The sequence below is a fragment of the Erpetoichthys calabaricus genome, chromosome 2 (genome assembly GCF_900747795.2).
Source record: "Erpetoichthys calabaricus chromosome 2, fErpCal1.3, whole genome shotgun sequence".
Taxonomy (NCBI): Eukaryota; Metazoa; Chordata; class Cladistia; order Polypteriformes; family Polypteridae; genus Erpetoichthys; species Erpetoichthys calabaricus.
Window position 1 is genome coordinate 233,494,265 of NC_041395.2, and position 24,531 is coordinate 233,518,795.

The 24,531-nt window shown below is 37.3% G+C and overlaps 1 protein-coding gene across 4 annotated transcripts in view; it reads right to left on the bottom strand.

The window, feature by feature from the left end:
• Nucleotides 1-24,531, bottom strand: part of chst15 (carbohydrate (N-acetylgalactosamine 4-sulfate 6-O) sulfotransferase 15) — a 232,668-nt gene that overhangs the window by 61,940 nt on the left and 146,197 nt on the right. For all 4 annotated transcript variants that reach the window (XM_028795250.2, XM_028795249.2, XM_028795247.2 and 1 more), the window contains 2 exons: nucleotides 15,699-16,354; nucleotides 3,077-3,416 (listed from right to left, as the gene is read on the bottom strand). In XM_028795250.2, the coding sequence (XP_028651083.1) occupies nucleotides 3,077-3,416; nucleotides 15,699-16,169 (811 nt within the window). In that variant the 5' untranslated portion in view covers nucleotides 16,170-16,354. The remainder of the gene's footprint in view (nucleotides 1-3,076; nucleotides 3,417-15,698; nucleotides 16,355-24,531) is intronic.

Here is a 24,531-nt window from a genome sequence, read left to right on the forward strand (position 1 = left end):
ACATGTTGTAGGCCACACTGCTAAGTGTTTTTTTAACTTTTGCTTTTCTCGAAGTAGCTGATGTGTTTTTTTTTTCTTTTTCTAATTCAAGCAACTCAAGATAGAATATCTGAAGTTTCCCAGGAACTTTATCTAAATAAATTCATGAGAATCACAAAAATGTGGGATTCAGACATCCATCCATTATCCAACCCACTATATCCTAACTACATGGTCATGGGGGTCTGCCGGAGCCAATCCCAGCCAACACAGGGTGCAAGGCAGGAAACAAACCCCGGGCAGGGCACCAGCCCACCGCAGGGCACACACACACACACACACACACACACACCAAGCACACACTAGGGACAATTTAGGATCGCCAATGCAATGTTTAATTACATTGAGGCTGCCTGGGGCTATTTTTTTTCTTTGTGCATACAAAGAATAAACTTTGATTACTGTTCAAAATATTTGTAGTTAACCACAATACTTTTGAGTTTATACAGCATTAATTCACCTAGCTATGCAATTCTGAAACTATTAAAATATTTTCCTAATTTTGATTTTTTTATTTCCTGCTGTCCTTTTTAAAAGAAATGTCAACGGCACTGCAAATTTCCTTAATATTTTCACCATTCTTCTTTATTTAAAGCTATTTGCAGTGTAAAATTTTATTGTAACTTCTAGTGTGGGTTTTCTTCTTTTCCCAACGTTAATCTTAGCTTTCATCTGCAAATCTGTCAATGCCTATTAAATAATACCTTGACTGATTTTTTATTAGAGGGTTAGAAAATGACATGATATTACCATCAATTATTCAATTTTCTCTAAGGATTCCTTTTTATTGTTGCTCTCAAACTAAGCACCTTACAGACTCATTGATTGGTAATTAGAGTATTATATTTCATTTTTTACATTTTTTATTCTTATTTTTGAGTGGTTTAACATAACAAATAAAATCAAAGACTTTAGTCGCACATATTGCATAAGGTAATTATGGTTGTTTACTATCCACTGTAATACCCCTAGCAGTCACAACATCAATCCATCTTCTAACCTGCTTATCCAATCCAGGGTTGTGTGGAGCCAATATCTGTTTTGGCAATATTAGGCACAAGGGATGAACCAATCTCAGCCGAAGTGTCAGTCTATTGCAATAGGCAGTTAGAAATTAGTAATTCATTAGTTAAGTTCAATGTACAATATGTCAATATGACTTTTGAAAAGCAATACCATTACATCAAAAACCAATATGTATGCAGGATCGGATTTTAATTCATGTTTGATAATTTTAAATCAAATGCAAAGGCAATATGAAAAAATCGCTGCATTTTTTGCTTTGTGCCTTCCCCCACCATAACCTATCATCTATGGGGAAGGGGTGAAACCTTTAGATTCGTCAAAAATTTCGATCTCCGGGTTTTCAAAATATCTTGATGTTTTAGGGTCTCTTGATACTGAAAACATCAATATCTGGATGATGGGTGTGTGTGTCTGTCTGTGTGGGTGTGTGTGTGTCTGTGTGTCACACTTTCTTGAGAACAGTCTACAGCTAAAACAGCTGAACGGAAATATACCAAACTCAAAACATAAGCCTGTTATGACACAACAATGTGCTAATTAGTTTTTGAGCCAAATCATACAAAAGAGAAAGAGTCACTCTAGAGGAACCCTCAAATACTGTAATTCTGCAGTTATTTATGGATTCTTCTTGCCAATTGCTATTGCAATTTAAAAGTTGAGCACGTTAGATTAAATCACAGATCTACGAGGGCAATCCCAAAAGTAAGGTCTCCTATTTTTTTAGAAATACAAACAACCATTTATTTTCTATAATGTTTACATCATTTTAAAGGTTAAAGACTTATTTATTTTTCTACATAATCGCCATTTCGGTCGATGCATTTTTGTAGACGCTGTGGTAGTTTTAGAATGCCCATGTCATACCAGCTCACAGCCATGTCCTTCAGGAAGCGTTGAAACTCATCTTTCACCTCTTCGTCGGAGCAGAATCTCCTTCCGGACAAATGTTCTTTCAACTTAGGGAACAGGTGGTAGTCAATGGGTGCCAAGTTTGGACTATAGGGTGGGTGGGTGATGAAGTTCCAACCGCCGATCTTTACGCATGATTTCCTCAACCTTCGCGACTGTCTCGTCGGAAATTGACGGTCTCCTGCGCGAACTTCGCACTTGGCGGTAGAATTCAACGGAAGCTCCATTTTCAAGGGCTGTCAAGCCAAGATTGAGCATCCCAGCAAAGCCGCACATGCTTGTTTGGGAGTGGAGGAAGCACCAATCACAACAGTGTGGCCAACAGCCATACGAACAGTTTCTCTACGTCCCCACCGCTTTAGAGACCTTACTTTTGGGATTGCCCTCGTAAATTGGCTTGATATGAGCATGAATATGACCTTCAGCGTGTGTAGTGGTGGATTCGGTCTCGATTCAGTTCTTTCTGTGATAGGCTTCATTCCATGCAGCTTTATAAGTAGTGAGCTGGGATAATAAAATGATAATTCTTCTTGTTCTATTAATTCTGAGTAAAAAAATGTGGACATGAGTGTCAGTAGACTTTGCACAATGCAAACCAATTTACCCAAGCTATTCTGTAACATTTCAGTAATTATGACCTATTTTATGATCAGAAAGATCAGCATCAGAGCAGCAAATAATTGGGGTGAAGCCTATCACAGAAAGATCCGACTCAAGACAGAATCCACCACTACACACACTGAAGATTATATTCATGCTTATATCAGGGCAATTTAGATCTGTGATTTAATCTAACATACTCAGCTTTTGAATTTGGGAGGAAAATGGAGTACCTTGACAAAAGCCCACTTGGACTTAAAGAGAATGTGCAAGCTTTGCTCATGAATATGCCAGGACAAAACCAAATGTCTCTGGAGAGCCAGCAGCACCTTTAACTACCACATCAGTTTATTACACTAAACACTAAACAAATATATTTCATACAGTATCTACTAACTATAAAAAGAAACCTACTAGAACATCAATTTCTTACATGAACTTTCATTACACTCATTTTAAAAAATATATAAAACAGACATACAACAAAATTACATTTACTTACCAAACCTTTTCCTGGTCCACCAGTGTGGCTCTTTAGAGGTGGCAAATCTAACTTCAGGATGTAACCTCAGCCTATCATAAAGATCAGTAGTGCCGCACTTGGGCTGCCCAATAATGTAAAAATAGGGCAGACATCGAAAGCGACAGAGTTTATTTTCCTTTTGGTATAGGTGGTCCCGGAAAGCATTTCTGAGATAGTCAAACAACGTTCTGAAACGCTTTGAATAAAGTGCATAAAGGTTTGTTCCATAAGGGTCAGCAGTGCTGTTTGCTTTGTATTCTTCAAACCAACATGGGTTTTTTATATTCTCAAGAAACTCCCGTGGAATGACTGAAAACATCTGGAAAGAAAATTTAAAAAATGGGAGAAATATTATGATAAATGTAACATCAATTTTAAAGGAAAAGCAAACACCTTCACCACCAAATTATTACATTCATTAAAATTCAGTTTAGAGTGGAAGTGAAAGTTTAAACAATTGCTTTAACTTTTTTTTCTTTTGTTATACTGAGTTACTCAAGATTAAAATTTATGTTAAAAAGTTGAACATCCATAGAAAATGAAAGACTAGCAAATGACTTATTGGGGCCATGCATTTTACTTTAAATATGACATTATAACATATGTTTTGAAGTATTATATTTTATTTATAAAACACATTTTTAATAAGAGTAGCATTTTGTTTTTTAGCATTGCTGCTTCACAGCCTTTTGTATCAAATCCTGGCCCAGGGACTGTCTATATGAAGTTTGTATATTCTCCTTGTGCCTACTTCAGTTTTCCTCCAACATCCCAAAGATGCGCATATGAATTAAACTGGTAAATTCAAACTGCTCCTCTATGCAGGAAAATTGGTTTACGAGTGAGTGTGGTCTCCAATTCGTCAAATCTGGCAATCAGGGTTTTTTTTTTATCTTTGGGCTTAATGCTGCCAGGACTCCAGCAATATAATATTTGTTTTTGTGCATGAAGTAGTAATACCTAAATAAACCACATATATCTGTAGTGTTAATTGGTTTCCAAATGTTTTAAAATTAGAATCGTAAGCAAATATTTCTGATAGTTGTATGCGTAAGCAGTGTTTATTTTTTTGTAGAAATTATGTGAAATAAAATCTTTTAATAAATCATTTAAAGCCTTTATTTTTAATCATACAAGCTTGCCCCAGATACTGAAACTGATTTACAAAAATATACAAAGAAGGCCTTTTACACCCTTTTCTTTATTACAAACCACGATGAAACTAAATTTTCATGGTCACAAAACTCAGTTTGTGATGATTTTCAAACATCACCAGATCATCCTTGCAGTCATTTCAAAATCATCTGCAGCCTACAAAACAGCACGTGACTGGATGTTTGGGGCGTGGTTGGATGTTGGTGATGGGAATTCACAACCTGAGTCATTCTCACAGCTGATACTCAAGACAGCATCTGTACTTTGCATTCACTTTCTGTAGTTGAGTCAGCTTGATAGGTGTGTTGCTTGCATGGCTTCTTGCATATTTCTGACTATTGTGGCTCTGAAAAAGATTGTTAAATAATTGAAAACTCCAAAGGCCACTTCTTTCAATGTGAAGCTTGAAGTGATAAGGTGCAGGTGAACAGCTTTACTAAAACACATTTAGTAGGACAACATCTTATCAGGGTTTGTTTTGATGACTATTGTAATAAATACAATTATTTCACTTCTTTTGTATTTTGGTGTTATATCAGTAAAAATGGGGTCACTTTTGGGTCCGAGAACACATGAAATATTCATTTAAATTAATGGTAAATAAGTGTTTGTGATGAAAATTCACCTTGCAAAGTGTTTATCAGGAACAGATAAGCTCTGTAAAGCATGGGAAGCCTGTGCTTTATAAGTACTTAAATATATTAATATGATATTTTCGGTAAACATTGTTTTACTAGTGTAGTATTTTCTATTTAAACACAAGTTCCAATAAAATGGATTTTATAGCATAGTTATCACAAAAATGTTAACCATCTTCTATACAGCTTTATCCTGAACAGGATTGCAGAGACAATGTTAACCATGACAATGAATTCCAAATTATTAATGCCTGTGTAGTGTACTTCACAATGTGGTTTTTCATTCAGCGAGTCAAACATAAATAACACTTCAAACCTAAAGCTGCTGACAGCCTCATTCAAAAGTAGCCATCATCAGACACCAGCTACTTATTTCACCTCCTAATAAACATTTGCTCAGTTAGTGTGTTGCAGTTAACATTTCCAAATGTCCATTAATTCCATCTATTCACTTTACAAACCTACTTATTCCATTACACGTTGAAACTTAAGTCTAGCAGTGTTGACTGAAAGGCAGGATCCCATCCTAGGAGAGAGTGTGTAGCTCAGTTACCGAGCAATTCTCAGAAGAACAAAAATGGCAATTCTATAATTCAAATACAGTGGGAAATTAGAATTTTTATTTATAAACTTAAAGTTTACTGCTTAATACTGATTTCACTTTTTTCCTCAAACACGCATTGTGTGGCATTACATTTCTCCATGTAACAGAATAGGTTCCCTTTAATTGATGCAAATATCACGTCATGCTGTTGCACAGAAATTAATTCAGATGTTTTATTTTATTCAGATACATACTACAGACAAAGAGCTTCACTGGAAAAGTATAACTAGTACTGACACTCCTTTGTACAATTCATGATACCATCTTATTTCTCTGTATAGTTGTAGTCAGACTGCAATAAAATGCTTTATTTTTATTGTTATAATAATACTAATTAATACTTTATTATTAGTATGAGGATCCCCACCCTATGTGACTCTTTAATTCCACCCGGGCGGGGTAAACGTTAACATTATTCAAAGTTATTGTCTGTTTTTACCTGCATTTTTATTACTCTTTAATTTAATATTGTTTTTGTATCAGTATGCTGCTGCTGGAGTATGTGAATTTCTCCTTGGGATTAATAAAGTATCTATCTATCTATCTATCTATCTATCTATCTATCTATCTATCTATCTATCTATCTATCTATCTATCTATCTATCTATCTATCTATCTATCTATCTATCTATCTATCTATCTATCTATCTATCTATCTATCTATCTATCTATTAAACCTTAATTGTACCTATCCAAATTTTTCACCTCTCTTTTTTCCAATATAGGATGTAGTAGGTAAACAGAACAAAGGGGGGAATGCGAATGTGAACAGATAATTTCAAGGGTCTGTGCTATTTTTCATTTCTAGTACAGATAAGTTGTTGATTTACGACCTATGCGTCTTACAAACATTTGACCATTTGACGGCCGCTACTGTCTCATGGGCAAATGACAGTTTTCGCCATGCCAGCTCCATATGCCATGCCTCATTCATTTTGATCTCATATTAGCTGCAGTGGTTTTGACTATTTTCAGTTACATTTGTCGTACAATTACAGGACAAAAAAGCAATTGGTCTTGACATAAAAATGAAGGTGATCAAGCAATATGAGGGAGGAAAGAAAGTGAGTTTAACTTATTGTATCCCATTTTAACTGTTGTTCACCACATGCACTGCTCTCCAGCTTTGAATCCATTTAACCTCTGACGTTTTTGTGCCACTTCATTCAAACTTCCCCGAAAGGGTAATGAAACCACACAGAACTCCTTTATCTGTTAATGATAATTATTAACAGGCTGAATTGTTAAAACAGAAAACATATGACTGCTCAAACTCTGCTGGTACAATTCCTCCTCTCTCATTTAACAATGAACACTGAGAGAGGCTCACACTGATGATGTAACATAACACAGGCAAAGAAAGGATTTGTGAAGCTGTCAAAGCTTTGGCACCCATGTGAGCTACAGTAATAATGAATCAAAATAATAAAAAATAATTAACACAAAACAAATAATCTACACAGTGTGTACTAAGAATGATGATGAAAGGATATAAAACAAACACTGTGACTCAAGGGACTTATTATACAGTACTACACATAGAGTCAGGTTTGAATACATACAGTATACTGGTCCGTCTTACGAACATGAACGTGAGTCGATGACTACCAGATGGCCCAGATGTGTATTACTGAAAGTCATCACAATATGCACTGATCTACTGTTTGTCCATTAAGTATTTTATATGATTTATTTTTATCTAATTTTATATAATGTACATGGAAACACAACTACAGTTTCTCTAAACGTTTAGAGCCAAATAAATCATAAAGCACACACATCCACAAGTTTTCCTTTAGGCGGTAAAGCTGTTTAAAAAATGAAAACGACAGCTGATTACCTCTAAAATCTTCTATACAGTATATATTTTGGATAGGACAAATGAACAGTATTACCATTTGAAGTCATGGCACACAAAACAAGTGAATGGACCAAATAAGCATTAGTACTGAATTAATGCTGATGTAATGAAACTGATTATCACCCAGTTATGCTTCATTACAGTTTTTGGGTTTCAGCTTGGTCAGGTGTGCGAAATTGTGTATGCACTGAAGCAGATCACTTAGTGTTGTTCTCTTGGAATTCAGTAACCGTATACTGTATATAAATGTGTAATGGCTTTATTAACACTATCTGGCTGAGCATGAAGTAACTTGAGTTTGCCCATATGCTGACTATCATAATGGTTACTAAATATTTTACAGTTACCTCAAGGTGACTTACATATTTATGTTTTTATTTATGAAAGCTTTTTATTTTTGCTTCTACACAGAATGGCAAATAGTAAAATCTTTCTACATTTCAGAATAAATACCTAATGCCTACAAAAAGTGCTATGAAATGATAATAAATAGATGCATATGAAGTAATTGCTGTAAAAAATTCCATCTATACATAAAAGAAGAAATGGTTTACTATGTTTGTTTGGGGCTTGAGGGATAACATGGAGACAGATAAAGTCTGCTACCAAATTAAAGAGCAAAAAGACTTAGTCGGGGATAAAACAAGAGTCAAATTCAAAACCAAAAACCTCAAAGAAATTTTGGCCGAGAGGCTACTTTTCTTTATCAGAAGCAAAATGCAGCCAATTATTGAGCAAAATCTTGCTTCAAAATGGGATGTCTACTAAAACCACATGACTACGCCACAGTGACTACACATGCACACATGCTCTTAGTACAAGCCCACTGACTGGGCATATGATGTCATTTACAAGGCATGAAATACAGAGGATTCCCTCAGGCTTCCTGAAAGCTTCATATTCAAATTGTGGAAGGGTCTTCAAATAAACTGTACAAATATGTTATTAGGAATCACTTTGTCCAAAGGCAATATTCTGCTTATATCACAGAACAGGCAGTTTGAAAGGTTTTATGGGTGCCTGGCACATTAAAGTAAAACATTAAGGTGCTTTGGTCTCAGGGGTGTTCAGTTACAGTATTTAGATGTGAATTAAACTAAAGAAATGTAATTAGTATTGGACTAATTAGGCAATACTAGAAATGAACAATTGTGTATTACCCATCAGGTACACACTCCAAACATTTTTAAAAAAACTTTTTAATATTAAGAAAGTATTTCACTGGTATCAGAAACAATAAGTTGCATTAGTGATAGCCTGAAACATTTAAATTTACCTGTAAATGGATGACAATACTGAAAAATTAAAAGTAACATCTCTTCTTGTCAGATTATATATTTTGAGAATGTCTCCTGTCTATGGCGTGTATCTGTTGTCTTTACACAGTTATTCTAAAAACCTAAAATATTACAGAGAGAGTAATCAAACAATAGATTTACCCTGGTGTACAGTATTAAGATATACTTTATTTTTTAGATACATATCTAAAGTGCTACTCATTTATATCTCTCTGTAGTTGCAGTTTATTAAGTTTTCTCGCATTGATTTTCTTGTTGAGTATTATGCCAGTGACAAATGATGAAGCCTCAGTAGAGGATGGTCACAGACGCAAGTGCATTCATTGTTCATTCCACTCACAATACATCTTGCAGTTCATCATCATGTATATTCATATATACTGTGAATTGTGTGGAACATTTTATGTTGTACTGTACTTTCCTGTTGAGCATAAGAGAATAAGAATTGAAGGTTTTATAGTCAGTTTAGGTTTAGCTAATATGTTCAGTTTAAGTCTCAATTCCAATTCCTTTGTACCTTTTTTCTATTTCTTGGTTTCTATAGTTTCTTGCATAATTTTAAACTGTTTTTTTATCATCATAAGTTTGTGGATAGGAGGAAAGTGTGTTTTTCACTTTGGTTAGTGTATCAATTTATTCTAAAGACCAATCATAACACCAAAGCAGTGGAAGTTAATCATTCCATATAAGCAATTGTAACAGATCTATTCAAAAACAGTGTTTTCACTTACAAATTAAACATAGAAAAGTACAGGAACAACACAAAGTAAAAATGAAGAAGACAATTCAAAGCCTGCTGCCTCTCTGGACTTTTCTACAGGATCCTGTGCAATCTCTACCAGATGGAGTTGCACATCCACTTGTCTAACTCTTCAGCAATGCAACAACCACTCCATTCTTTACCTTTTATCTCTTTTAAATACACTAGCTTCATTTTTAACATTTTTAATCAGTCATTGCACAAATTACTCTAGGGGCCTATGATTTGAGGCATTTTTAAACCCCTACTGGGTTCACTTTTGATCAGTTCTGAAATATGAGATCAGGGAAAGTCCAATAAATTCTCAATGACACCACTGCATGTCTCTTTGCTGCCTTCAAGGTGAATGCAACCCTGAGTCTTATGTATTGCTTAAGGAATCATTCTTAAAAAGAACAATATGTTCAAACCTTCAGGGTCTAAGCACAGCCAACTAATGGACATTTTGAATGCTTCCTTTGAAAGGGCAAAATGTTCTAACTCCTGGGTCAGAACCATATCCTGTTATCAGCCAGAAGAGGCTCCACACTCTGCTCACTTTCTTGTTGGCTGGTATCTCTACAGAAAGGATCATGCAGTCCTGACACTTGAAGTTTTACATGTCCTCTAGCATTCTACATATTAAACCTCCATTCGGGTTACAGATTTCTTTCTTATGGTAAAGGGACAAGGTTTCCTGTCACCTGTTAGTACCTTCCTCTGATACAAGCATTTAAATTGCATCACCACTCCCAGTTCACAATCTTCTTTCACTCCTATGGCCCTGCTGAGACTTCTCTCGGTTCTGTGTAATCAAGTCCAGTCAAATTTACTGTCATGTGTACATAGCACAATTAAATTCTTATTTGCATAGCTCCTAAGAACACTGGACAAAAATCCAATACATAAATAAATATATTGTATACATGGAAGTCAGAATATGCATGTATATATATCGTAAGAAAGGCACTATATTGCGCCCGACCCAACACAGATTGACACGAAGGCACGGGCAAAATGAAATAGACTGTTTATTATTCATCAGCTGTAGGGCACGTCTTCCCCGTAATCCCTCCAGCCACAACACAGTCCCATAACACAGTACAGTCACCAAGCACCTTCTTCTATCACCACCACTCCTCCTCAGCAACCTTTGTCCTCCACCTCCCAACTCTGGCTGCTGAGTGATGGTCGCTTTTATTGGGTACCCGGAAGTGCTCCAGGTGGTTGATTGCCAACATCCGGCTGCACTTCCAGGTAAGGCGAAACCAGTGCCCAAAAGGGGCCAGCAGCTCTTGTTGTAGCACCCCCTGGCGGCGCTTGCAGAACCTCACAAAGCTGCACAGAACTCCAACCCCCATGAAGCCCTGGGGGAGTCTGAGGCACCGCTGCACCCCAGGGAGGCTGCCATCTAGCGTCCAGGGGGAGATACTGGGCTTCCCACCCTTGTCCAGATGTGGTGAAGGGGCGTCCCGGCCAAGCAAGGGCCCCGGCCATCCGTCACAATATATACACACAATATAATATGTATTGGCAAGTATTATATACAGTGGATTTAGAAAGTATTAAAGACCCCTTCACTTTCTGAATGCTTTGTTGTATTGTAGATTTAATTTTAAATGGATATATTTGCCATTTTTACCCATCTACCTACCCTCAATAACACAAAATGAAAAAACTGAAAACATATTCAGAAAGGTTTACAACTTTATTAAAAATCAAAAAATGAAATCTCTCAATAGTCAGATCTTAATTTAGTACTTTGTGGAATCCCCTTTGTGGTAGTAATTACAGCTTCAAATCTTCTTTAAGTCTCCAGATTCTTTAATTCACCAGATTTGTACATCTGGAGTTGGGCTATTTATCCCATTCTTCTTCTCAAGATCCTCTCAAACGCTGTTAGATCAAAAGGAAGAATCTTTAACCTGCCATCTTCAGGTTTCTCCACAGATGTTCTATGGGGTTTAAGTATGGGCTTTGGTTGGGCCACTCAAGGTCAGTCAGAGACTTTTCCCGAATCCATCCAAGTGTTATCTTGGCTATATGGTTTTAGTCATTGATTTATTTAAAGGTGAACCGTTACCCTAGTCTGAGGTTGCAGGGACTCTGGAGAATGTTTCTTCACAGATCTCTCCATATTTGAATGCATTCACCCTTCACTCAGTACTGACCAACTTCCCTGTCCTTGCCACTGGGACACACTACATATCATGATTGTTGCCACCTCCACCATCATGCTTCTCTGTAGGGATTGTATGAGGAAGATGATGAGAATGTCTAGTCTTTGGAGCTCTACCCAAAGAATTCAGTTTTTGTCTCATCAAACTTGGAATCTTTTCCCTCATGCCCTCAGAGTTCTTTAAATTGTATCATATGCGTTTTACTGAAGAGTGGCTGTTGCCTAGTCACACTACCATAAACACGTGATTAATGGAGTGCTGCTGAGATGGTAATCCTTCTGAAAGATTCAGATGACTTCTGATGCTATGTTAGAGTGTCCTTTGGACTCTTGGTCATCTCCCTGACCAAGGCCATTCTTGCCCACTTACTTATTTTGGCCTAATGACCAACTATTGCAAGAGTGTGGGTGAATCCACACTTCTTCCATTTCACAATAATTGAGGTCATTCAATTCTCAATACTTCTAGGAACAGTCAAAACTTTAGTTTTATTCTCTTACCCTAAACTATGTCTAATCATAATTTGATTGTGGAGGTCTGCAGAGATCCTTGGAATTCATGGTTTGGTTTTTGACCTGATATGCACCGTGAATTGTGGGACCTTATATACATAGGTGTGTGCCTTCCTGAACTATGTCCAATCAATTCAATTTGTGTTTGGCAGGCTCCAGTCAAATATTAGACACATCTCAAGAATAATAAAAGCAAACGGGAAGCAGGCCACAATTTGGAATGCCACAACAAAGTGTCAGAATACAAGAGAGTTCAGTTTTTGATTTTTTATTAATTGGCAACCTTTTCTAAAAACATCTTTTCATTTTGTCAACAGGGATTATTGAGTGCAGACAGATGTGAAACAAGGCTAAATTATCCATTTAAAATTTAAATCTGTAACACAGTAGTTTCTGAATCCACTGTGTGTATATATATATATATATATATATATATATAGAGATATATATATATATATACTGCGGTGGGTTGGCACCCTGCCCGGGATTGGTTCCCTGCCTTGTGCCCTGTGTTGGCTGGGATTGGCTCCAGCAGACCCCCGTGACCCTGTGTTCGGATTCAGCGGGTTGGTAAATGGATGGATGGATGGATATATATATATATATATATATATATATTATATATATATATATATATATATATATATATATATATATATATATATATATATATATATATATATATATATATATATATATATAGAGAGAGAGAGAGAGAGATATATATGTGTATATAATATATACAGTTGTACTCATAAGGTTACATACTCTGGCAGAATTTGTAAAATATTGGCCATTGTTTGAAAAATATAAGTAATCATGCAGAAGCTTTCCTTTGTGTGCTCAGGTGAGGAAATTTATTATCACATAATTGTGTGCACCCTTTTTTAAATCATAATGATAACTGAAGTCACCTAAATGGGCCTGATCAAAACTTTACATACCGTTGAATGGTGGGGCTCATAATATACACTCAAGTTGACACACGCAGGTTCAAATTAAGGGTAATTACGGGAGATGGCCCACACCTGTAATGTCTTTGATTGTAATCAGTGTATGTGTATAGATAGTCAATTTAAATTCATGCACTGACTTTGCTGGATACCAAGCCACAGACAAAGCAAACAAACTGTCAAAGGACCTCCTAGAAAAGGTTGTTGAATTGTTTAAGTCAGTAAAGGGATATAAAAAGATATCTGGAGATCTGAAAATGCCTGTCAGTAGTGTTCAAACTCTGATAAAAAAGGGGAAAGTTAGGGGTTCTGTTGTTACCAGGGCATGGTTATGTAGAGCTACACAGTCAAGTTGCAAGAAAAAAAGCCTTTACTGTGCCATCGCCACAAAACAGCCTACTTACAATAGGCCAAACAACATCTAGACAAGCCTCAAAACTTCTGGAACAAAATCCTTTGGAGGGATGAGACCAAAATTGAACTTTATGGTCAAAACCCTAATTGCTGTGTATGAAGAGGATGCAACAAGGTCCATGGCGAAAAGTACACCATCCCTACTGTGAAGCATGGAGGTGGATCTCTGATGTTCTGGGGGTGAGCAAGCTACAGCAGCACCGGCAACTTAGTGAAAACTGATGGCAAGATGAATGCAGCATGTTACTGGAAAATATTGGTGGGCAACTTGCATTCATCAGTCCTGAAACTGTGCATGGGAGGCACTTGGATATTTCAACATGGCAATGATCCAAAACACATGGCCAAGTTGACCCTTTTGGGGCTACAGCAGAGAAAAGTGAAGGTGCGGAAGTGGCCATCACAGTCTCCTCATCGTAGTCACCTGACCTCAATTTCATTGGACCACTTTGGGGAGATCTTAAACATGCAGTTCATGCAAGACAGCCCAACAATTTATGGGACCTGGAGGCTTTTCACCAAGAAGAATGGGCAGCTCTACCACCTGAGAAAATCAAGGTCCTCATCCACAACTATCACAAAAGACTGCAAGCCATCATTGATGGTAAAGAGGTCAACAAACAGTAGTAAGAACTAAGGGTATGAAAACTTTTGAACAGGGACCATCCCATTTTCCTTACTACTATGTTTTGTTTAAAGGTTATGCTGTTCTGTGATGCCTTATAGTTTAATCTGGATTCCATTAATAGTAAATGGATTGCCTGTTCAGTCATCTTTTCTTTAAAATATAGTAGACAGCTTACAAATTCTGCCAGGGTATGTGAACTTGAGCACTGAAAGTGTAAGTGTAACTGTAAGTGACTTTGATAATAAACTGATGAATTAAGTAATACACAAAAATATTTTTTAAAAATCCTCAACCATAATTATTTTGTACAGCAAGAGCTAGAAAAACCTATGCAGCATTGTGTAGAATTTTTTAAAAAAAGTATTTATGTTAAGATAGTGTGAAAGGAAAAGAAAAAAACACAACTTTACAAACAGTCAGTGTTTAATCTGTATAATGCTTTCTTAGAATAGCTTGCCCTCCTGGGTTTAATCTGGTCAGTTCTGGTTTTGTATTTTGTGTCACTGTGTTCATACAAATTGCCAGAAAATGGCAAAGTGCTCTGATTTTCACTAGCAAACATTTGATATGCTTATGTCATCAAACAAAAGGGGTAAAGTCAGGATTCAGGCCTGTAAGTACTGTAGGTGCTGAGTAGCATTAAAAATAAGATACATCTGTTATAATTTATATCTGAATTCTCTACATTATTAGAATGTAAGTACTCGCAATTGTAGGAAATTTCCAGTCCAAACTATCTTGTAAACCAACTTAATTGATTACAAAAGGTACCAGAGTTTGTCAAAACAAAAGTTACCAAAGTACAGACAGCTGTCTGTAGAGTGTAAATACTGTAATCCACTTTACAGCCAAATCAGATTAGCCTGCACACAATCCTAATAATTATTTTGGGAATAATTCCTAAAAATTTTACTGTGATGGAAGTATGAAGCATCCTGGCAAATAATTATATCCCATTCAAGCCATCATGACCATGAAAATTCGTAACACTTGTCTTAAAGAATACAGTGTCTTAGCTAAGCATCTTAAAAATGTGGTTACCCCAAATTTGTTTTCTTTATATATATATATTCTGTCTCTTAACACTTGGAAGAAACATTTACATGGTACAACTTGAAATCGTTTTGATTAAGGAGTTTATATTTGAGCCTCACATTGTATTAGATTGAATATAATATTGCCCACATTAACAGGACAGTAATATTAAACAAAAGCTGATATAATGTGTAGGACTTAATTCTTGAGACTGAAATAGAGTTATTTCAAAACTAAAAAGATGTATGAGATCAGTGACACAAAACCTATAATTTCAAAACTAAACTAAACTAAACCATTAAGCATAATGGTGCCACATGATCAATGTATTTCAGTATTATAACACATTATAATTGGTAGCATATTTTAAATGGATAAACATAATAAATTAAGATATGTGTGCCAGTATAAAAGTATAAACACTGATCCACAAGGTTGCAGTATTCAAAATGTGAATACATTAAATAAAATGAAATAAATAGAAAATGAAACTTGCAAAGATTTCATTTTTTCATTTTAAACTGTTCAGTCAAACAAAAGAAAACCAAAGTTATATAGATGATGGCTGTGCATCAAATACTCACATGTGGTTCACTTTTTACAAGTTCCTTGAAGTCAGGCAGCCGCCTAGTGGCAAATTCTATTTTTGATGCAATTGTTTTTATGACTAATTTAATGTTTGCATAATTCTGCACTGCTGATAGATTGAAAACATAGGAAGACTCTTCTTCATGGCTTGTCACTGCATCTGCATTTTCTGTTAAAGTGCCATACTGGAATGAGGAGGGACTTAACAAAATTCCCTTTTTGCCTCCAGTGAGAATATAAGATGCCATCACAAGTGACATTAAAGTCACTGCAACAATGATGCTGTACAGTTTGGTTTTTCGCAAACTGGTGCTCCTGTTCCATTCTCTGTAAGCATCTCTCTTAACCTCAAAAACTGCAAACAAGTTCATGGGATGATCGCTGTCCACCTGGAACAGGAAAGCTTCTTCTGGGAACTCGGTAGAATCTGGAGCAATTAAAGAATACTTGTAGTCCTGCTGTGACATTTTTAGCTTTTATTCCAAATATATGTTTGGCTAGTGAGGGAGCCTCTCAATTCGATTGCTGTTAAGAGGCTTTCATGTGAGGCTCCAGCTGCTTTATCCATTGATGACTACAGTTTAGAAACTGACTTCTCTTAATTCAGATCTCTTTGTTACTGCATATTCATCAAAGATTAGTGGATGGTTTCCTGAAATGACAAAAAAAATCAGAAAATTCAGCATGAAGAAGAATATAAAAAAATGTTTTCACAGATCAACATTTCAATACAAACTTAATTAACTTCCAATAGAGTGGTATGAATTACACAAATGCATACAAATACAAATGTAGTACCTAGAATTACTTTTGTTTCTATACCATAAAAAAGTTGATGCCGCAGGGTCCTTTGTTTCTTGTAACATTGTTACACTTACTGTTACAATAGCAATGTGACCTGTATAAATGTTTATTTTTTAAAAATGTGTCGTTTCCCAGAAGTAATCCATTTTATAATTACCTGTTACATCGTTAGGAAATAAGTTGATTGTATTTATTTTCTGTCTAAGGCAACATGGTTGTGCAGTGATTAGTACTTCCACAATACAATTCCTGAGTACTGTACTCTAATGTGGGTTAGGACACATCTGTGAAAAGTTGTATGTTCATGTGGGCATACAGCAGTTATACACAACTTTCTAAACATGTTGTAAGCTATGGCATAGAAATGGATTGTGCAGATTGTGCAAAGCACAAGGGCCTACGAGCTTGGTGGGGGGGGGGGGGCACTCGGGGGCGTATAGATTTAAAAAAAAAAATTTAATAACTTAAATCACCTGCACAGTTCATTGCGTTAATAATTCACAGTTTCGGTGGCATGTTTGCACCATCACCAGGCAAGTCCAATCAAATCCATGATGATGTTACGTATTCGGCAGGCCTACAGTTTACATGAATTTAGACTTTGGGAGTTTGGAGGCTCAGAGGCACAACATGTCCTAGCCCGCCTTACAGAGAAGTGCACATTTCCAAATTTGGAGAACTTTGGCGTGCCATAGCGGATGTAAATGGAAGACATTTTGAAGGACATCACATGAATAGTGTAAATATACATTATTGTTGTAAATAATTGTTACTTTTTTACTTTGGTTTGATGTCAACAGTTTTCAAAGTTCGAACTCGTAAATGCTAAATCATAGTGATTTTGTTGTTAAGTTATGGTCCCTGTTAGTCAGAAAATGATGAATATTTGACGCTTTTTATACTCTCGCCATATAACACCATGTCAGCCAATAGCAGCGAATCCAGCAAACATTATAAGAGTGGTGCTGCTAAACATAAGGCGTGCCTGCAATGGGAATTGAAAACGCTAAGCTGGTGAATCGTCACAACGGTCACAAGCAGGTTATGCAGACAGAGCAGTGAGTGTAACGTTGGCAGCTACCTAGTCTGGAAGTAGCAATATACAGCTTCCGATCAAGTGCTATCTGCTGAAACTTTAAAAACTGTTAGACAAACAAGCAATATATATGACAAAGTAATTTCCTACCCACAAGGCAAATTCCTTGGAGCCATTGACACCTCACTTTATGATGTCCATTTTCTTAGAACTTGTGTAAAACAGGTCAATTGTGCAGTAGTATCTTGTCAGCCAGTGTTGTCACTTTAATTTGTTACAAATTGAAATTCCTTCATTTTATAGCATAGAACATTTTCTACTTTCTAGATTACATTACATTTTAATCATCTTCCTTCACAAAGTTGTCTTGGAAAATTAAGCAGGTCCACATCTTACATATATTAATGTACTACTACTACTACTACCCACACCTCCCACATTCCATTCCCACAATTTATTTTATTTTTGCTAACTTACAGCTGCTGTAATAAAGTGATTTAAAAAGTTATTACATATTCCATTTAGAGAGCCGGTTTGTTTGTAAACAGTGTGTGATCTGATAGTGACACGGTCATGGACGCAACTACCCAGCTGGCCCCTAGGATCTAGTTGCGAATAAGTTACTAAGAGCTATGCTAGACACAAGAGGCCCACCACGGCGTTGCATAGGGGCCTTCAGCATGCTAACTATGCCACTGGTTGTAAGCGTAATCTGCAAATAAACTGTCTGAACGTGAGTGTGCCCTTGGATAGATTAGCATTCTGCCCAAACGTTGAGGTTTTCAACTGAAACAGAGCTTAGGTTCAAGTGTCCCTAAATTGGAAAAAAAAGGTTAGAATAATAGATGAATGAGAGCATAGTGCTAAATGTGTTAGCCACATATTTCAGTCACCCTTACTGTTTAAGATTTTCATATTTTAGTCAGGCAGGTTTGTTTTTTTTTAATAAGCACTAAGTCACACAGTGCCCACAATGTGAAAATTTGGGAGATTGCTGGAAAACATAGTGGACTAGTTGGCATTACTAAAAAAAGACCAACCTATTGTGACTCTATGCAAATCATAAAATCAGAGCCCAAAAGTTCATAACCTTAAACTTGCAATAATATTCTGAGAGAATTTCCACAATGTCTAAGCGTAGCGCTTGTTTAAAGAAAGTTCCATCAATGACATTAAACAGACAAACTTCTGAAACAACACCCTCTAAAAAAAAACTGTTGTGTCATAACAATTACAAAATGACCTTTAGGAAAATAAATGACATTGCAGTATTTCTGCAAAATGGTGATAATGTTAAAGAACACGTCTAAATTCATATTGTATACAGAAAGCTAAAGTTAACATGAAGTATCCATCTTACACATCAAGATAACAAATTAGCACAATCTAAAGAAAAGTTAATCAAGCCCAAAATGCATAAAGAAATAAAAGCTAACTAACATAACATTTTGACACATTATAATACTTACCAGTTTTAAATACAGTTGATTGACTACTGTATAAGGTACCTTTAACGACTTATGAGTAATATTAATATGTAAATGGAGTTGTAACAAATGCATAATATTAAAACTTGTATAAAATGAGATTAGGTTCTGCACACATCTTCCAGACAAGACAGAAAACCTCACTGACAGCATTGTGGGTGTGAAGGATTCACTCAGTTTCTCTTCTGTATGCACCAGAAGGGCAGTAGGCAGAAGTACCAACATGTAACACAGACAGAGAGAGAGAGAGAGAGAGAGAGAAGCATCCTGGTGTGAGGTATGGAACATTCTTCTATAGCACCAGGGACAGACAACCCAGCATCTGGCAAGGATGCCTGACTCTTTCATTTGAGTACGACCAAGAAAGAAACACTAGTGTTATGAACACTTTTATAAATAGTTTGCCTGGCAAAGGATAAATTGTGACCAGAAGATGGGGGGGGGGGGGGGGAGGGAAGAAGATCATGGTCAGGCAAAATATTAGTTATGGAGCAGTCGAGAGATCAAAATACCAGAAGACAGAATACAATTCTGAATTCAAATTCAAAATGCAAGAATAAATAATGAAGTTAAAACAACACAGGGAAAAGATCCTTACACACAACATTTAACTTCCACTACACTAAGGTATAATGTAAAAATAAGACAAGTTATCCAAATATAGGGTGCCAGGAGCTGTGTGTCACCGTCTTATATAGGTGGGACATAACAACTAAAAGTATCACATGATCTGCATGCCATGTGACTGGCCTCTGGGAATTGCAACCATAAACAATATGACCACAGCATTGAAAATAAGCACAAAATGGCAACATTTAATGAAATCCTTCATATAAAATGTCGCTATAGAGTGCTACTGAACATAACGATAAAAATAAAACAAACTGAAAGTACAAAAGATTAATATACTAAATGTGTAAATACCAAAACAGTAAATCACAATAACTAATGTTACTTGCTAGAGGGCAAATATTCCAAGATAGATAGATAGATAGATAGATAGATAGATAGATAGATAGATAGATAGATAGATAGATAGATAGATAGATAGATAGATAGATACTTTATTAATCCCAAGGGGAAATTCACATATATATATATATATATATATATATATAATATATATATATATATATATACTGTAGGTGACCATCCTGCCCATAAGGTCATTCAGATAGCTGGGATACTTCTAATGGAAGTCTCAAGGGCACAGGAGCACCAAGACCTGTCACAGAAAATACAGTTTTCATGTGTCTGGAGCAAATTTGGCCAGGAAGTCCATCTATCTTCAGGCCAGAGTAAAGAGAGAGAGAGAGAGATGAGAGGTGAAGAAGTGAGTGCTTTTGTGTGATATTATGGTGGGCAAGTGGGCCACCTACCCTACCTAAATCACAGGGGTTCAAGAAGAGGTTCTGCAATCTTGTAGTTTTGATGTTTAAAAAATTAGTGTTTATTTGTGCTCTGTCTTCTTCTAGGGTTAATCACTCCCTGTAGTGATTTTTGTAAAATAAAGGTTTTGTTTTTGTTAAACATTTGCCCCCTGTACAATGTTAGGGTGAGAGAGGCTGTCATGAGGGTCTGTTCCTATCATAGCATTATATATAGAACTAGCCAACCCGCGGCGTACCATACGCCGCATAATCAGGCCGCTTTTTAAATGATTTTTAAGCACAGGGAAAAAATTAACATTTGAAAAATCCGGAGGAGAGGGGAAGGACGCCCATTACGCCCCATTCCTCATGCTAGTCTGCTGATTTCTCGTTCAGTAACTTGTGAGTAGTGATGGGCGGGGTGAAGCCTTGAGAAGCATCAACACGTTTGAAGCAATTGTGTCGCAAATCATATAGAAGCTTCGAAGCATTTGACACTCACCTGTCACGTGACACCTTCTGGCCATTTTCATTAACGTTACAGAAACTTATGATACACTTCAATGACGTCTGTTAAAAGTCGTATTGCTTTTATTTTTTCGTAGCTACAGACTGACAACGAAGAGAAGGGTTCGTCAGTAGCTTCTAGTGTCTGATGTCTAAAAAATATAAATATAACTAATGCCGACAGGCAGAATGCACTATACGATAGCAAGAGTTAAACAAAATAAGACGCTTCACCTCATGCATTCCCCGCTCTTTCAATTAGTATTTACTTTTGCACTGTATCATTATAATCGCTCCTGTTATTAGTATTATAATTAACCCTGATCTTTTCTTGAGATCACATTTAATAGCCTTAAATGTTTTGTTTGGTCTGTCTTAATTAAAACGGAGTAGACAGAAAATAAAGGTTTATCCCTGTACTTTGCCATGATATAGGTAAGCACATTTCAGAAAGATAATGTGAAATCCTTAAATCACAGATGTCATTATTCGATCAAGTATTAAAATCTGCAGTGCTTCGAAAGCTCGACACAGTGTCGAAACCTGAGTATCGAGCGGCCCATCACTACCTGTGAGTCACGCAGAGTTTTGATTGTTGTTTGCGATTCTGGCCGCTTTTAGCGTACTGAGTTGTTCGGGAGTCACAGTTGAGAAACAGTTTTTTAATGTCTTTTAAGCACAGGGGAAAAAATGAACATGTGGCCCGGTGCATTGTTTAACTGCCTTGTGGCGCTGTAGTAGTACGGCTGCTTTGCAGTAAGGAGACAGTGGAAGATTGTGGGTTCACTTCCCGGTTCGTCCCTGTGTGGATAGCAAATTATCCGTGACAAACAAACTGTTTTACACGCTGCAAACCAATCCGCGCCGCTTTTTCAATGTTTTTTAATCCTTCGAGTTGCTAATTAACTAACTAATACCCACCCATTCAGCTTGTGTGAAAAAAATGCGCTCGTTCTTTCATCATTTTGTTGCAGCCTATCAAAGACTTGCTGATCATGTTTTGTAGACTCAATATATATTGGCTTTTCACTCAGCGCGAGGGCGCGCATTCATCTCGGATTATTACATCTTGCTAGACTAATCTGCTACACGGCTGCGTTTGAAAAACCGACTTATCCCGGATGAGTTTCACAGGCATTAATGATTAGGAATCTGGTTGGAACAAAACCCTGCAGCCACAGGGGTTCACCAGGACCGAGTTTGGCAAACACTGCTGAACAGAGACGAAACCGACTCAGGTGAGGAGTGGGGGCGGGCAAAGTAGTTGGAGCTATTGATTATTCAGTGTTGTTTGCCTGGGTGTCTGATCTGCTCAACAGGATTATAAATAAAAGGAAAACAATGTGAAGGCAATGTCACAGGTGATCCTGTGGTATAGCGGGTCCACAGCTCCCCTTCAAAAGCCCATTTTTAAATAAATAATCATTGTACTCACAGTGTAGACTCGTGCTTCGGGCATTTATCCCCTGTGCAGTGTGTGAGCGAGTGAGGAGAGAGAGAGAAAGCCGGTACGTTAGAGTGAGCGAGAGCAGGCTCGAAGGCAATGTGTTCCTGTGGTATAGCGGGTCCATAGCTCACATTGAAAAGGCCATTTTTAATCAGGCGACTGACAGTAGTGGAGTCAGGCACAGAGAAGGTCAGCTGCAGAGAGAGCGTCTCGACTGTTGCAGGGCCTGAAGCAGGTGAGACGCTAATGAAAAAGAGGCACAGGGCTTATTGATTTTTAAAGACTGCTTCTTTCATTGTGTTTTAACTTCAGTTTTAAAGGATTGCGCGGCTCTCTCTTGCGCTGCCTGTGTGTGCCTCTGTCTCTCTGTGGCGCTGCCTCTGTGTGTGTGCGTGGCTCTCTCTCACGCGCTGCCTGTGTATGCTTCTGTCTCTCTCTGGTGTTGCCTCTGTGTGTGTGTGTGTGTGTGTGTGTGTGTGTGCGCGCGGCTCTGTCTCTCGCGCTGCCTCTGTGTGAACCAAGATTCCACTGAGGTTGACTAATGAAAAGTCAACGTAGCTCAGAGCTGCAAGTGGAATGTGGCACAGACAAACAGAAATGACGGCATGTTTTTCGAGGCGTCGCGTCCGAGTTGGTGGGCGTGGCTCCTTCCTGCGTTCGCCATTGGCGTCTTACTTGTCGGCGGTTTAGTGAATCCACGCCCCTTCCGGCATGCTTTCCATGGTCGGCTACTTGTCTCCTGGCTTAGTGAATTATATAATCCACGCCCCTACCAGCGTGCTTTCCATGGTCGGCTACTTGTCTCCACGCCCCTTCCGGCATGCTTTCCATGGTCGGCTACTTGTCTCCTGGCTTAGTGAATTATATATATAGATTATGTATTTTATATATATAAAACCTCATTAGTAATGAAAGGATGTTTATGCCTCTCATAGCTAAAACCACAGGAGAAGTTAGTGAACACCAATGGTAAGTGAAACTGACAAGTTAACAGAATTGAATTCTGTTCTAGAATGTGCACATCAGCTATCAGTTTAACACCATTACCAGCTATAGGATTACTGAGTTTACCACAGTTATTGTATCTGTTGCTTCATTGCAAATTTCTGTGAAAAGGACAATCAAGCCTAAGATAAATAAATTAGCACCTCTGAATCATTATTCATGCATACACATGATTTTGAGAATGAATAATTCTATTCTGATTTGCCATCTCTGTTTCTAAAATTGTGCAGCTATTGACTGTCAGAGTGGAGTTGAAAATGTTCACAGCATCAAATGGCACAAGAATCATCAACCTATTGAAATGCATACAGTATACACAATAATGACAATACCTCCAGCAATATAGCAAAATTGTTTAGAATTGTATTACTGGTCATCCTTTTTCAGCAGTAAGAGAAATTTCAAACTCCAACACAAAAGATACCATGACCCATATTCAAATTCTAGACTGAAATCTTTTTCAGCTACTGTCAGGATAACATATTCATACAGCGGCACTTATCAATATTATTAATAATTAGGAGCTGTAAGAACGTAGCTCACAGTGGTGCAGTGGGTATCACTGCTGCCTCGCAGTTAGGAGACCCGGGTTCGCTTCCCAGGTCCTCCCTGCATGGAGTTTGCATGTTCTCCCGGTGTCTGTGTGGGTTTCCTCCGGGTACTCCAGTTTCCTCCCACAGTCCAAAGACATGCAGGTTAGGTGCATTGACGATTCTAAATTGTCCCTAGTGTGTGCTTGGTGTGTGGGTGTGTGTGTGTGCCCTGAGGTGGGCTGGCACCCTGCCTGGGGATTTGTTCCTGCCTTGTGCCCGGTGTTGGCTGGGATTGGCTCCAGCAGACCCCCGTGACCCTGTAGTTAGGATATAGTGGGTTGGATAATGGATGGAAGAAAGTAACTTATATTTGAAATGTATAGATATATGAATTCCTATAAACAGTACATACTCATATGTTGGCTTTTTATATTGAGCTTTTCATTTTTTGTGTTTAATTCCATGTTATTTTCCATTTTATTTTCATTGTGTAAAGCCCTGTAAGTCTGAAAATGGAAGCGAGCTATATAAATATGAATCAAATTGATTTGAAACTCTGACCCACTTTATCCAGTTTAGGGTTATGGGAGGCTGAACCCAAACCTGACAGCACTAGACACAAGCTGCAAAGCAAATGTGA